Consider the following 16,382-nt stretch of genomic DNA (forward strand, 5'->3'; position numbering starts at 1 on the left):
GCTCAGCTACATGCCCACCTGAGCAGAAATAATTTATGCGAGGAGTTTCAGTCAGGATTTAGAGCTCATCATAGCACTGAGACGGCATTGGTGAAAGTTACTAATGACCTTCTTATGGCCTCAGACAAAGGACTTGTGTCCGTACTTATCTTGCTTGATCTTAGTGCTGCATTTGATACAGTCGATCATAACATTCTGTTACAAAGACTAGAACAGGTGATTGGAATTACAGGTACAGCGTTAAGCTGGTTTAAATCATATTTATCTGATAGACTTCAGTTTGTTCATGTAAATGACAAGTCCTCCTCCCAAACTACAGTAAGTCATGGAGTTCCTCAAGGTTCTGTACTTGGACCAATACTCTTCACACTATATATGCTCCCTTTAGGCAAAATTATTAGACAGCATGGAATAAACTTTCATTGTTATGCAGATGATACTCAACTATACTTATCCTTTAAACCAGATGAAACAAATCAGCCCAATAGGCTACAAAATTGTCTCATAGACATAAAGACTTGGATGTCTAGAAATTTTCTCCTCTTAAACTCAGATAAGACTGAAGTAATTCTCGTTGGATCTGAAAAACTCAGAGCTAAATTTTCCGGTTTTGTAATGAACCTGGATGGCATTACTTTAGCTTCCAGTGCTACAGTGAGAAACCTTGGAGTAATATTTGACCCTGACCTGTCCTTTGGCCTACATATTAAGCAGGTTACTAAAACAGCCTTCTTTCATTTACGTAATATAGCCAAAATTAGGGACATTCTGTCTCGGAGTGATGCAGAAAAACTGGTTCACGCTTTTGTTACTTCGAGACTAGATTACTGTAACTCTCTATTACTGGGCTGTCCTAAATATGCCCTGAAAAGCCTTCAGCTGATCCAGAATTCTGCAGCCAGAGTCCTGACCAGAACCAGCATGAGAGATCATATTTCTCCAGTTTTAGCCTCTCTTCATTGGCTGCCTGTTGAATCTAGAATAGAATTTAAAATCCTTCTCCTTACATATAAAGCCCTCCACAACCAGGCACCACTATATATCAAAGACCTCATTGTTCCTTATATACCAAGTAGAGTACTTCGTTCGCAGACTGCAGGCTTACTTGTGGTTCCTAGAGTCTCAAAGAGCCGAGCAGGAGGCAGAGCCTTTGGTTATCAGGCCCCTCTCTTATGGAATAAGCTCCCAGTTAGTGTTAGGGAAGCAGACACCCTCCCCACCTTTAAGACTAGGCTGAAGACTTATCTTTTTGATAAGTCCTATAGCTAGGGATGGTTAGCATCCCTTAGTTATGCTGCTATAGGTTTAGACTGCTGAGGGACATTTCCTGATACACTGAGCTTCTTTCTTTTTCTCTTTATCTCTTTCTTTTACCACCCCCCCCCCCCCCCATAACAGTGTTGCATCATTAACATGTATGTCTCCTGTCTCAGCAGGTCTCCCTGGCCGGGAGTAACAGTTCCTGTTGTCTGTTGTCTTTCTGTCCTCTTCCCCCCACACAGCAGAGGCAGATGGCTGCCTGTCCTGAGCCGGGTTCTGCCGGAGGTTTCCTTCCTGTTAAAAGGGAGTTTTTTTCCTTCCCACTGTTGCCAGTGTGCTTGCTCAGGATGGGAGATTGAGTTGGACTCAACTCAATCTGTTGGTTTCCTTATATAGGCTGTTATGAATTGGCCTTCATTATGTTTTCCCCTCTGTCTGTAAAGCGTCTTGAGATGGCATTGCCGTGATCTGACGCTATATAAATAAAGTTGAATTGAATTGAATTGAATTCTCTGCTTTAGCTCAGCCCTGCAGCTGTCTACAGAAACAGCGTCTGTGAGGAATAAATAAATACGCATTTGATAAACTCCACAACTTGTCAAAGCAGATCCTTTCATCTCCTACTAAGTCAAGTCTTTTCAAAGCATCACAAGTGGATGTCATTATTTCAAACACAGCTCTTGTTGTCTTTTTTCCCCCTCTCATCTTCTCTCTTCACCCCTCTTTTCTAATTCTGTTGATGCACTTTGGTCCAGAGCAAACAAAAGCCCTCTCTTGCACCCTTGTCCAGTTCAACATGCTGAATTATTGACTCAGATTTCCAAGCAGCAGCACATATCTGTGTTTCTTACGGCGGTGAGAAGGCAGCGAACGGTGTCTCAGGATTTTTCATGCGGAAATGTGAAACCCTTTTTTGTCCCCGCTCTGCCTGCCTGCAGAGGGGGATCACAGTGCTGTCAGATTACGGGCTCTCTGGATGACTGCGTGTATTTTTGGGGATGGATTTAAAGGTCAGTCTCATGCACAACAGTTTGCTCGTGTTATTTTTAACCCCAGCAATACACAGCATCAAGCCATATCTAATTCATGACTGCGGGGCAACTCTGAGCTAATACTGGAAGCATCAAAGCGAGGACTGGGAGGTTTTCTGCAGCGTTTACTGTACACAGCTGCATACCTGCTATAAACAACACTGTAGCTCATTTACATGGTTCTTGCATCTGCAGGGCAGCAGCATCAGAAGCTGCATGCTAACGCTAAACCCATGCGTTTATTTGCACAAACAACACTCCCCTCAATTAGGAGAATAATTCTTATGTATTTATTTGCATATGCGCACTACCAGCCAATAGTTTGGACACACTTTCCCTTTGGATTTAATGGGAAAGTGTGTCCAAACCTTTGACTGGTCGTGTGTTAAAGGGAAAGCGGCCACAGTAGCTGTTTCCATCCTTTATGCAAAGCTTGTGTTACATGAAACTGGCTGCAGCCTCAAATTTCATTTAATTGGTGTTATCTTCTGCAAGATGATGATTTGCATAGTTGCCTCACAGCTAGAAGTTTCCCTCCGGGTACTCCAGCATCCTGCCACAGTCCAGAGACATGCGTGTTGGGCTGATCACTCTCTCTGATCTGTTAGGGATTGTTTTTCTCTTTTTGTTGGCCGTACGATGGACTGGCGACCAGTCCAGGATGTACCCTGCTGCTGGGAAAAGATCCAACTCCTAAATTTAATCACATGGAGATTTAGATAATTCAGTTTATAAGGTCTATTTGGTACAAACACCTATAATGTTCTGTGTTGAAGAATAAAGAGTGAAGTGTAACAGCTGTGTTGATGAAATCTCAAGGAATAAGCTTGATGAAGGACATTTCAAACCTCATGCCTTTTGTTCTGATCTCTGTCCAGATGATCCAGTAAAGTTGAGGTCTGAGTTTGGCACAGGATTCATTCCTTCATCGCACCTGTTGCTGCTATTATTTACTCATTTCACAGAGAAAAACCTTGATTTTAAATCATGTTTGCCTCCTGGGGTGTTAGAAAACGTTGATATATTGAAATATTGCGATATTTTGTGACAATATTATATTAATATTCAAAATCGCTGTATTGATTTTTGTCAAACAACCAATCTTTACTGATAAGGCCGATTTTCATTCCTTTATTTGTCTTGTACATAAAGATCGGTGTTTTTATTTATTTTGCATCGAAATGTAGATCCTCCTTTCTGCAGTGTTTGGCGGTGACTACGAATTAAGAAAAATAATAAAAAATTTAAAATAATAAAGAAAAATTTCAACAAATTGTCCTGCTTATAGTATCCTGATATATCTCAATATATCGTATTGGTGGCTCGACTTGTGATACATATTGTATTTACAGATTCTTGCCAATACATCTATAAACATTCAGGGATGCTATTTTTTTGCCACCGTTGCCTCTGATTTTCAGTGCAGTTCCTGTCTCACGTGGCACACCTCGGCCTTTTTGACAGATCCTCCACACTAGTTTGACTAGTTCAGGGATTGTTGTTAAGTCGTTTATAAAAACAGAAAAATAACAGAAAAATACATTTTTCCTCAGGGATCCTGGAGAGCAGGTGTCCTGCAGGTTTTAGAGGTTTCCCTGCTGCAACCACCTGACTTAAATCAAACGTGAATGAAAAGCAGCCATCATCCACTGCAAGTTTGGTTCAATGGAGGAAAATAAAAGAAATAACTTCCATTAATGCAAAGCTTCTTGTTCCTGTTGGGAGGAATGAAAAGTCATTTTATCACCAGAATGAAACTTTCGTCCTGCAGATCTAGTATCACCCAGCTTGTAGTACCTCAGACGAGACTTAAGACTTAAGAGAGAACGGGGCTTCCTCCGTAGTCGGTCCTAGACTCTGAAATGCTCTGCCGTTCCACGTCCGAAGTGCCCCCACAGTGGAGCGCTTCAAATCTCATCTAAACAACCACTTTTAGTCTTTGGCTTTTAACACTGCCTGAGTTGTGTGATCCTTTGTGTCTTTTACTTGTTTTATTTGTTCTTTTTTTTTTAGTTATTTTATATGGTATTTATTTATTTTTAATTGTTTTACTTGTTCCTATTATTTTAATGACATTATTGTTTTAATTTAATTCAATTTTTTTAAATGTATTCATTTTAATCTAATTTTAAATTAATTTGATCTAATTTAATTTAATTTTTCAAATTTATTTTAATTTTATTTAATTTTTCAAATTTATTTTATTTTATTTTATTTAGTGATATTTGACTTTGTTCAGCACTTCGGAGACGTTCTGTTTTTAAGACGAGCTTCATAAATAAAGTGGATTGGATTACTTCCTGTCTTCATCCTGGTGCAGAGATGTTTGGTAACGTTACACCCTGTGCAGCTATGAGCCCCGTTTTTACCCCCAACCAGCTTTCATCCTGATCAAGGTCATGTTTAACAGTTGTTTCCTGCTCTTTCCAGGTTATCTATGCACTGAACACAAAAAACGATGAGCACGAGGCCGCCATCGCCACTCTGAAGGAGGCGCATGAGGAGGAGGTGCAGCAGATTCTATCTGAGACCAGAGAGAAGATTCTACAGGTTTTTGCTTCTTTTCTTTAAGTCGATGTCCTGTTTTACCGAACAAACACTGTGCGGGGTTTTTATCTGCTGGTTTGGTTCGTTTATATTTCAGCTTGATGGCTGCAGACGCTTTAAACCATCAAGATTCTTCATGGAGGCGGATTGAAACTAGAAATGTTCTTAAACATTTAAAAGTCTGCATGAATTTAGACAGTCGTCTCAGTAAGTCAGGAAATGATTTCTCAAATGAATGTCAAGTCCGGAGGACATAAAGACAACATGAATGTGAAGCTGTCAGAGGATGAAATCGAGACGTTTTTCCTTCCTTTTCATTCTCGCTGAATTCGAGCTGCGAAACCATTTGGGAGTCTTGGTGTTTTAAGAGGATCTGGACTGAATGCAGACCACTTTAACATCCAGACCCCTTCAGCATTTGTGTTGCTGAAATCAGCAAGACCTTCCATGAGGACGGAGGATAGTCTGTTCAAGGTTCCTGCAGAAATTGCAGAGAAAGCAGCAGGAGGATTTCAGCTCATCCTGAATGAGCAGAAGCAGAGAAGCAGCAGCTTTCAGAATATTTTCATGGTTTTGTTGTTTTTTTAGGCTTTCTGCAGGTTTTAGTTTGTGTTTGTGGAGCAGAGATGAGCTCTGTTCCTGTCGGGGGTTTTTCTTTCCAGATTTCTCTGTTTTTAAAGCGTTACTACTAGAGCTGCAACGATTATTCAATTCGATTCCAATTTTTTGGGTGCCGCTTCGATTTAAATTGCGATTCTCACAATTCTTCGATATTGATGATTTTTGTAGATTAAAAACAAAAAAATGTGAATAAAACTTTTTTTTGCACATCATTTTTCTTGATTTCAGTCAGGAAAAAACAACCCAGTAGCGAGTCCATCATTCTGCTGCTATAATGCCCAAGAAGACGAGTAAAAAGGTCAATTAAAACAATAAAAAATAAAAACATATACACCTGTTACCTGTTCTAATTTTAAAAAAATCAGTTTTAAAATTGTGAAGATAAAAATCCCAATTTTCAATTTTTTGATTCGATTTTCCCACCCCTAGTTACTACCCGATGGCCTAAAGGTGAAAAAATGGTCCCTGCAGGAATTTTTTTTCGAGTTTGCAGATATTATTTGATCATTTCACTGAGAAAAACTTTGATTTTATATCATGTTTGCCTCCCGGGTTTGAGAAAATGTTAATGTATCGAAATATTGCGATATTTTGTGTGACAATATTATATTGATATTCAAAATCGCTGTATTAATTTTTGTCAAACCAATCTTTACTGATAAGGCAGATTTTTATTCCTTTATTCATCTTGTACATAAAGATATTTGTTTTTATTTATCTTGCAGTGAAATGTAGATCCTCTGTTCTGCAGTAAGTAATAATAATAACAATCTAAATTAAAAATAATCAAGAAAAATTGCAACAAATTGCCTTGTTAATAGTATCCTGATATATCGCAATATATCGCATTGGTGGCTCGGCTTGTGATACATTTTGTATTTATAGATTGTTGCCAATACATCTATAAACATTCAGGGATGCTCTTTTTTCTATCCAGTTCTCTTTTGGTGTTTTTTTTCTCTTTTATTTCTTAACTTCGCTGCACTTTTTAAAAAGTTATGATCTCTGAACATGTCATGATGTCTTCTGGGTCTAAACTGTTTGTAAATCACCAGCAGGGTATTAAAATCTATACTGTGACTGACTGGAAACCAGTGTAGAGATGTTCAAACTGGTGTTCAGATCCATGAGTCCTGGCTAAAGCTCCCGCAGCAGCAGCAGCAGCATGTGGACGAGCTGCAGATGTTTCACGCTCGGTGATCCAGTTTCTTCTGGCTTGTGACGTGGAAGATGATGTTACGACATTTAAAATGACCTCATCAACTTTTGATCAGATTCGCGTTCATAATTTAAACGTCATCATTTATAACGAAGTTCTGCTTCCATGTCAGGTTGACCTTGTTGATGCTCGCTGACATTTCCACGTTTTCCGCGTTTCTCCACAGTCCCTAAAGGCAGCGTTTACTGGGCGGACTGGACGTTTGGTCCCAGATTTCACTGTTAAACTTGATCTTCTTAAAAGGAAACTTAAATGTAAAGTCTTCAGCAAACCTGATGTCTGTTTGTCACGTTTTCTGACATATTCTACCTCCTGGTGGGTGTGTGACCATGTTTCTACACTGCAAAAACTGAAATCTAAGATTCAAAATTTTAAATTGCTTAATTTTTTAAAGATAATTCTTAGTTTTTATGCCAGAGAATTCCTCTTGTTTTCAGAGTATTTTTGCTTGTTTTGGGAAGTCTTGACAAGCTAAATTTTCTTGTTCTGTTGGCAGATAATTTATCTTATTTTAAGCAACATTTACCTAATTTTTGTATATTTTTTCTTGTTTTTTAAGGCTGAGTTTTTGCAGTGTAAGCCCTCAGCTCAGACATAATAACAGTGTTAACAGCAAAGTCTTCCCACATCTGGTGACACTGAAACTGGGAGGACAGAAGAAGTAACTGGGCCTTGTGTCTTTATCCCAGTACAAGAGCAAAATCAGTGATGAGATGGACCTGAAGCGGCGGATCCAGTCTCTGGAGGAGTCCATGGAGCTGCATGAGAGGATGAAGAGGCAGGCGTTGGCCGAGTTTGAGAGCTACCGACAGAGAGTGGAGGACATGCAGCTCTGCACTGAGGCTCAGGTACGCGGAGGGAATAAAGTCAGCTTTGTGTGTCCGTGTCGGGCGGCGATAAGCTGCTTTGTCCGCAGGAAGGTTGTCCGTCCTGCCGTCTGTTTCTCAGACTTGCTGTGAGGATGAGACGAAGCAGAAGACGACCTTACGATGACTCTTGTCTTGTCTCTTTCTTTGTTTTAACCTTACGTTTCTTTGCTGAATCTGCATCCTGGATGAAACGGTTTTATAGTGCGGGTTCTCGGCCTCAGCAGCGGCTCCAGAAATATATCACTGTGTCGCTGAACAAGTCTGCGATGCAAAATATTTAGGTCAGAAAGTTACAAAATGCGTCTTTAAAAGAGATCTATATTCTTTTAATGTTTTTTAAACCAGGTTGTTTTCTGTTGCAAGAAGCGCAGTAGCAGCATCTCGCCTGTAGATGGCGTTTATTTATTCTTTTTGGGGTAATAATGAATACACGCCATCTACAGGCGAGACGATGTTACTGCGCTTCTTGCAGGCGTGCTTTTTTCGTCACAACACCGTCTCCCACTTCCTACGTCACTTCTTGTCTCGCAGTTTTAAAGTAGTCGTAAAATTCTAACAGAAATTACCTCAGAAACCCAAAATAGTGTATCGATTAAGATTTTTTATGGGTGCTGATTCGATTTAAATTGTGATTCTCATGATTCTTGGATATTGCTGATTTTTGTAAAAACAAAAAAAAAAGTACAAAAGATTTCATTTTTCTTTATTTCTATTAGAAAAGAACAACCCAGTAGCCAGACCATCATTCTGCTGCTATAATGCCCAAGAGGACAAGTAAAAAGATCAATTAAAACAATAAAAATGACAAAAAAAAAATATTTATAATGGATTATTTGTATTTTTTGGGAAAAAAAAAAAAATTTGGGGGGGGGGGTAAAAAATTGAAGTAAAAAAATCCTGACATTCAATTTTTTTTCTTCGATTTCCCACCCCTAGTATTTATAAGTGTATTTTTTATTTAACATTGGTTCCTACAATATTTTCCTACACATTGATCTAAGGGCTTCTAACCTGCAAGATGCTCTTTAAACTACAGATCACTTCTAGTCATTTGTTTGTTGAGTCCCTGCAGAGTTCAGTGAAACCCGACGAGTTTTATGGATAATTGTTTTGTTTTGTGTTTGGATATAATCAAGGAGTTTATGTCTGTTAAACTCTCCACTGTGTTTGTTGCTAATTCAGAGTCTCCACACTGGCTCCACACTGCTTTGGCTTTGCCCCAAACCAGTGCATCGCCACCTGGCTTGGGCTTTTTTTAAAAGAGTCACTGGCTGTGTTAGAAGCCTAAAAACCCCATAAATCAATCCCCCCGTCAGCCCAGTCTTTCCATCCTGTCTTGTTTTGGCAGCACACACAGCGCGTGGTGTCCATGTCGAGGGAGGTGGAGGAGATGAGACGGTCCTTTGAGGAGAAGCTGCGTACGTTCAGCCAGGCCCAGAGTCAGTTTGAGCAGGAGAAAAAGGTTGCAATGGAGGAGCTCAAGGCTCAGCACAGACAAGAGATCCAGGAGCTCCTGCGCAGCCACCAGAGCCAGAACGCAAACTACAGCAAAGACCAGGAGAAACTGGGGCAGCTCCATAAAGCCGAGGTAACGCACCAACTTCCGCAAAAGTAGAGCAGCTTCTGAAAGCCGAAATGAACCACAGCGAGGACAAAGAAAGCAGGACAGCTGTGATCACTTGCTATCAGACGTCATGGAAGCTGTTAACATGTCTGTGCTGCAGGTGGATTCTCTGACGGAGCGGGTGGAGGAGCTCAAACAGGACAAGAAGCGACTGGTGGAGGAGTACGAAGCCAAACTCAGCAAGGTACAACCTGCTGAGCGCGTCAGCCACTCGCACCTTACACACAACGTAAATCATTAGCTGGCAACTTCCAACAAGATGCGAGCATGTAATCAGATGAGCGAGGGATGCGTTTATCTACTTCATATGTTAGCTTATAATTACGGCGGAGTCGGTCTCGAACCAGATGATAAATCAGATGATAGGCCTCATTAAATATGCATGGATTTATGCAAATGTGTTGTAGAAAAGACTTGATGAGCCTGAAGTCTCAGTTCTGTAAGATCCTGTTTTACACCCTAAAAACAAATAAAATGAGAGGAGATGTGATGTTTTACGGATGTAAAATGTGGGTTTCTGCTTTTTGAAAAGCAAACGTTCCCACATGAAGCCTTTGTTTAATCGTGCTTGTGTTTTCCAGACTGATCCGTGTCACATCTGGTGTTCTTTCTTTCCTCTGAAGGCTCAGGCTTTTTATGAGCGCGAGCTGGAGGCCATGAAGAGAACCCAGCAGCTGACCGCCGACAACCTGCTGGCGTGGAAACGCACCGAGGCCGAACTGCGCCGGGAGTTTCAGACTCAGGAGGCGGCGCTCCAGAAAACCCTGGGAAAGCTGAGGGCCGAGCTTGCCAGAGTGACGGACGAGGCTCGGGAAAACCGGGAGAAGTCCCACAAGCTGCAGGCGTCGCTCACCGCAGCGGAGAGCTCCGTCAAGGTCGGTGTGATCCCCTTCTACTTCACCTGCCTAATCTCTCTCCTAACTGCTGTTTGCTTGGTAATATTATTTCTAAACATAACTCTGATTAACTCCAAACTCCAGGCTGTCAGGGCTTCCGTGTCGTGTCTGCAGGGTAAAAAAAAAAAAAAAAAAAGCCCCGCGTGATCAAAAGTGGCGATCTGATGCATCAAGCAGCAAATGAAAACCTGAAAATAAAAGATTCGCCGTTTAAACACCAGGAACACCAAACATGCAGGAAAACACACATCTGTGTGTGAAGCCTGAACTCTGCTCTCAGTCGCTGAACATTTTTGAGGTTAAAATGTGTCAAAACCGACAGAAAACTGAAATCTCCACTTCAGACGGCAGAGAGAGGCTTTTCAGTGGCAGCGAGGAGTCCAGAGAGGGACACATCAGACGGGACGGTGACATTCTGTGAACCGCCCAGAGCTGCTTGCAGAGCACCTGGATATACCTTCAGAAAAGGAAAGATTCAGGCTTGTGGAGGAAAAGTCTGCAGCTTTTGTTAGTAGGGCTGGGCGATATGACCAACATCTCATATACAGCTCATTTTATATCCCCATAACGATATAAATCTGTTTGTGTAATGTTGTGTCAGTCATCAGTTATGTGTCAGATGTTCTTGGCAACAGCAGCAGGGATCTCCTTCCATCTGGGGGAACTCTGGCCGTATGATGTTCCACAGGTAAATACCTGCTGCAGCGTTTACATCTGGAGTTTATTATGAGCTTTTGCCTCCACTTGACGCAGCTTTTGCTCGTTGACTCTATTCTTTATTCTGTATTATTTATCCTGATTCCTGCGCAGGAGATAAAATGAGTTAGTTGTGTCGGAGTCCGTTGTTGGGACTGTGAACTAGTCTGTTGTCGGTTCCACGTCGGTCTTTTTTATATTCAAACTGCATCCATGCGACAGAAATTTCCTCTTTTAGGAACAAGATCATCAATTTGGGTTGGCTGGTCATCTTTTAGTGAAATATCCTGCTCTGAAACACGCCTGCTACAGTCTTCCTCCATGTTTGTTTTTATATTGCAGCGTGCATGCCGTAAAATGCATCTTGATGTAAAATATTGCAGTAAAACATCTTATCATATGAAACGATGGACATTTTCTATCGTCCAAAGGATATATATCATCAAATCGCCCAGCCCTATTTGTTACTGTTGAGCTGCTTTAGGGTGACTTTTCTTTTCTGGTCCGCTCAACACTCAAGCGACATAAAACATTCGACACAGTGTTTTACTGATCAGTTGCCTTTATTGTGAAGCTTGCAAGAGTGTTTCCAAACCTTGTGCTTATTGCAAAGAAAGTACTGGCCTCCTGCCAGTGCTGCCATTTTTTCACAAAATAAAAGCTACATTTGTAAGTTTTGACAAACAACAATTGCAATTTGCAGATGTTTCCATTAAACAGTGTTGAGCACATAAGTCTCATAAAATCTCGAGAGAGGAACGAGATTTTACAAGAATTGCGGCTTATGATAGGAAGCCATTAAGCGTTATTTTGGGGTTTTATACTTTTTGAAGAGAATTTACTATGACTTTTCAAAGCTTTTCTCCCTCATTTTCTTATCTAAAACACTGCGACATCTTTACTGAAAATGAACTGGAGACGACCCCCCATGTCACGCTCCGGGACAAGTAAATTTGAACAAAGTGTTTCCATTACATTTTTGCGATTATATTTCTATTTTCTAACATCTAAAAAAACTTCATGAGAACATTAAAACTTTTTAGCAATATTTGAGACTTTTTTCAGAATGTAAGTGTTTTTGTATTGCGATATTTAGTTTTTGCGCAGTTCTACCTTGTCAGATATTTGTCTGCTGCTGGTTCTGTGATTAAGGATTGAAGACACAGTTGTATTCGCCCAATCACAGGAATAAAGCCTCAAGTGATCACAATAAAAGACTAGGTAGGTGGTCTACTGGTTCAGTGTGATACAAGTGTCACCTTTTCTCTTTTTTTTTATTGTAAATGAAAATGGTAAAAGAAAAAAAAAATTACATTAAATATAAGAAAAAAAGAAGAAAAAAATGAATGGAGTGACGTTTACAATTACTTCATGTGTTAACGTGTGGGTCAGATTATACATGAACGGTTCAAGACCAGATTTTAATGAGAGATATCAACAGCCTGGGTTTGATCATTGTAACGAATACGAAATCCGAGCTAAACTAAAGCGGCAACCTCCGGCGGCTAAAAGTGCAGTCCCCCCTTCATCCACTAGGGGCTGCAAAACAGAGCAAATCCCCATAGACTCCCATGTTAAAAAGGCCAACTTCAAGGCAGAAATAAACATGTTTACAGCCTGATTCAAAAATCCATTTTCTGTTTAATAGGTCAGGTTTACCTTCATGACAACTGTGGGGGGAGTGAATTTTTTTTCTAACTCTCCCGTTTAAAAGTAATTTAATGTTGGCAAAATAAATTTGCTCAGCAGAACACAGCATCCAGAACATCAGTCTGCTTGCTTAAATGCTGGACAAGACAAAAAAAACAAAAAAAAAAACAAAAAAAAAAAGTAATTTAATGTTGAAGTTTGACAAATTTAGGGGCGTGTCCTTTTGATTGACAGGTACCCGATCTCCGGCTTCAAGTCAGAAGAACATAGAACAACCGGGGTTTTGAGTCGTTAACAACATCACTTAGCTTTAGCCTGCTTACCTCCGTTAGCTGGTTAGCTCCCGTTATCTCGGGGTTAGCTCGGTTAGCTTTTAGCTACAGAAAGCTCAGAGTTCGCTCGATGTCAATCATCCGCTATGACACCCACTGCCCCCCTCTCAGCTCTACCTCTTTGCCCATATTTGTATTTTCCGGGCGAGACGACGCGAATGACGCTGAAATATGGCGATGGTAGGAACCGCCCACTGAGCTTCAATTCAGCTCTTAAGAAACCAATGGGTGACGTTACAGAGGCTCCGTCCATCTCTTTATATACAGTCTATGAGCTAAACACAATGCTAGGTAGTTATGCAGAGCGCCTCTTGGACCGGCTGTTACAGAGTGACAAACACTCCTGCTGTTTGCTTACGGAAAAGCTGTGGAAACACGTTTTCACTGTTTCAGAGTGCTGTGTACTGTGCTGTCCTAGTGCTGTGTACTGCTCCCTAGCGGTATTGCACGTTTTGACAGCAGCATGCTTGTGTTTTTTGCAGAAAGTATATACAAAGACATAGCTGAATGTTGCTGTGTGTCTACAGCGTGGGTACGTGCCAGCCCTAAGTGAGCCCTTAATGGTGGTTGAGCATTAACACCTGCAGTTTGACAGTAGCCTTAGAGAAGGACCACATCAGAACTGAGAGGCTGAGGAATATAATAGCATGTTAATGGTGGCTTACTTCTTTTCTTTTTGGAGACTTTCAGAGCTGTGCTGTTCCATCTCTGCTATCTGCTATTTTGATTATTTGAAGTATAATTTTGGAGAAACTTGGCTCCAATCTTGTATATATTCATCTCACTATTCCACATCCCTCCCTAGCAACCAGCGAATCAACCAAAACCATTATTTAACTTGGCACAAAAATATCAGTTTTGTGTTAATTTCCCAGGTAGATTATTTTCTATCTCCAAGTTGGGCTTTTTGGGTTCTCTCAGGACTGGGAAAAAAAAAGCTGAAGTGTGCTCCCGGGCAATATGTCTGAAGTTTCTGTGAAACAATCACTGATTGCACAGAGGACTGAAAAGGGCTTTCTTCTTCTCAGCATTGCAGAGAATAAGATCAAGGTCAACAGAAGCTGCTGTGCACTGGCAGTTATTCGTTTAATAAGTGCAATTAAATCTAACCCAGATAAATGCAACCGCAAAAAAGAAAGCTTGAAACTGACTTGACAAAATTAAAATTAAAAGGTTGGCCCATATCAGAATATTCAGCAGACCCTGGGGGGGTGGTAATTATAGTACCAGTGGCATCAAATATCTGCCTGCTGATGCCAGGATGCTACAGCTTCCTGCTTCAGTGTTTTCTGTCATTCGCTTTTAGCTTGTGATTAAGGAGGCAAACTTCCACTGAAACACAAGTAAATGATGGTTTGAAGTAAGTGAGACAGACGTAATTAATGGCGGACTGTTCACAGGCTTCTGCAGAAATATGGATGCCAAAAATTACATATTATCCCCTGAGTGAAATACTCTGCTGACGCCGTTGTAAATTGCTGCTGTCACCGCGTTTGGACTAAATATTTCACTCTCATGTAAGGCCTATCTGGAGCTGCTGGCGGACGCTTTTGGTGACGTAAAAGCAATTAATCATTTTAAGTACTGTTTTTTAAAGTTTTTATATGGAAATGGAAATGCAGGATTTAGCCAGGTCCAGTATGTACTGGTGACAGAGCTGTGGAAGAGTATCTGCTAGAGCTCTAACAGCGCCAATTTATCAGAGAGGAAGATTGAGGAAAAATTATGTTGAAGTAGGTCTTTTTGTGATTGATTTTTTTAAAATAATGGTTGTAAAGGCCTTTTACACGCCTACTCCGAATATAATAATTTTACCTAAATAATTCACACAGAAATATTTTTCATCACATCAGTGGAAAGACAATGTTCACATCAGTGATGAAAACTGTCCGATTTTGTGAGGTTTATTTTTTATAAACTGATCTTTTTATGTGTGTGTATATATATATATATATATATATATATATTTGCACCCAACAAATATATAATCGACCAAATGGAGAAGCTGTGTTGACTTATAGATCAGCAGTTACGAGCTGTTAACGCGTCACTTTTGCTGCTATTTCATTCAAACTTTGTATCATCGTGCCAAGCATCTTTATTATTTCTTATCTGCTTCTTAAAGCAAGCAGCTAGTTGCTAAAGCAGGTCCTCCAACTGTATCACCACAGACTTTAAATGAAAAGATGGGCGGAAAGATGGACGTCAACTGTAGGTTTCTTAAGAGCTTAATTGAAGCTCGGTGGGCAGTTCCTACCATCGCCATCTTGGCAAGGGCATGCGTGTCCTCTCAGCTGGGAAATACAATGGGCAAAGAGGTGGAGCTGAGAGGGTGGCTGTGAGCGTCATGGTGGATGATTAACATCGAGCAAACTCCGAGCTTTCTGTAGCTCAGGGCTAAACGAGCTAACCTGGAGATAACAGGAGCTAATCAGCTAACGGAGGTAAGCGGGCTAAAGCTAAGTCATGTTGTTAGCCGGCTAAAAACTGCGGTTGTTCTACGTTCTTCTGACTTGAAGCGGGAGATTGGGTACCTGTCAATCAAAAGGACACGCCCCTAAATATGCCGCATTTCAAGATTAAATTACTTTAAAACGGGCGAGTTAGAAAAAAATATCCACTCCCCCCACAGTTGTCATGAAGGTAAACCTGACCTATTAAACCTAAAATGGATTTTTGAACCAAACTGTAAACATGTTTATTTCTGCTGTGAAGTTGGTCTTTTTAACATGGGAGTCTATGGAGATTTGCTCTGTTTTGCAGCCCCTAGTGGATGAAGGGGGAACTGCAGTTTTTTAGCACTACCACATAGGCTTCACTTTTAACCGCCAGAGGCTCCGTCCATCTTTCATATACGGTCTGTGTTCCATGGACGTCCTAAAGTCCATCCTGAAACAGTCGTGGTCCAGCTTCAGATCCTGGAATAAACAACAAAACTCCCCAAGGTCTCCTCTGTTTTCTCGAACAGGATGAACCCAGTACCTCTCTTTGTCTTTTCTTTTGCAGCATCAACTGTTGTCACTGTTGTCTTGGCTTCATGTGGAATCCAACTTGCGAGTTTGTTTCACAATTTTCATAATTTATTCACAATTTTGCATCGCAGAAACATTGATAATACACCTCCAAATTATTCATAATTTTGTGTTGTTTATTTGCTCCAGAGATTTATGGCTGTTGGGAGGAATGAATGACTGAATCTTTGCATCTTGTAGCTGCGTGAAGAAGCCTCTGTTTGAGCATACTCTGTTTCCTCCCACATTGTATAGAGCAGTGGCTCCCAAACATTTTGAGTTACATACCCAAAAACAACACAAGCTTGTGTTTGTGAGGCTTGGAAGTGGTCAAAATCATCAAAAATAAGAAAGAAAAGTGTTTTGGTAGTTGTTGGTAAATTGGCTTAAAATGTGTAAAACTTTCATTTTTTTAAAACTTGCGCTTTAAATCTGTACCTCTCACCTCTATCATCTGTCTGAGTTAGTCTATCTATCTAATTTAATGTTAAAAAGGCCACCTTCACCCCTATCGTGATGTTTTTATTTATTTATTTTTTGTAATCAAGAATTAAGGCATTTCTATCATCCTTTCATTTATCGCCAACACCACATGTAAAACAGCAACAACTGAAACAGATTATACT

General features: G+C 40.5%; 1 protein-coding gene across 1 annotated transcript in view; it reads left to right on the plus strand.

Annotated features, from left to right (window-relative positions):
- fam184ab (family with sequence similarity 184 member Ab) overlaps positions 1 to 16,382 on the plus strand; it is a gene marked incomplete at both ends in the record, with an annotated part of 199,826 nt that overhangs the window by 76,265 nt on the left and 107,179 nt on the right. The window contains 5 exons of the mRNA XM_079254953.1: positions 4,722 to 4,841; positions 7,368 to 7,526; positions 8,896 to 9,135; positions 9,272 to 9,355; positions 9,795 to 10,046. Coding sequence (XP_079111079.1) covers positions 4,722 to 4,841; positions 7,368 to 7,526; positions 8,896 to 9,135; positions 9,272 to 9,355; positions 9,795 to 10,046 — 855 coding nt within the window. The remainder of the gene's footprint in view (positions 1 to 4,721; positions 4,842 to 7,367; positions 7,527 to 8,895; positions 9,136 to 9,271; positions 9,356 to 9,794; positions 10,047 to 16,382) is intronic.

The sequence above is a fragment of the Telmatherina bonti genome (genome assembly GCF_933228915.1).
Source record: "Telmatherina bonti genome assembly, chromosome: 16".
Lineage (NCBI taxonomy): Eukaryota > Metazoa > Chordata > Actinopteri > Atheriniformes > Telmatherinidae > Telmatherina > Telmatherina bonti.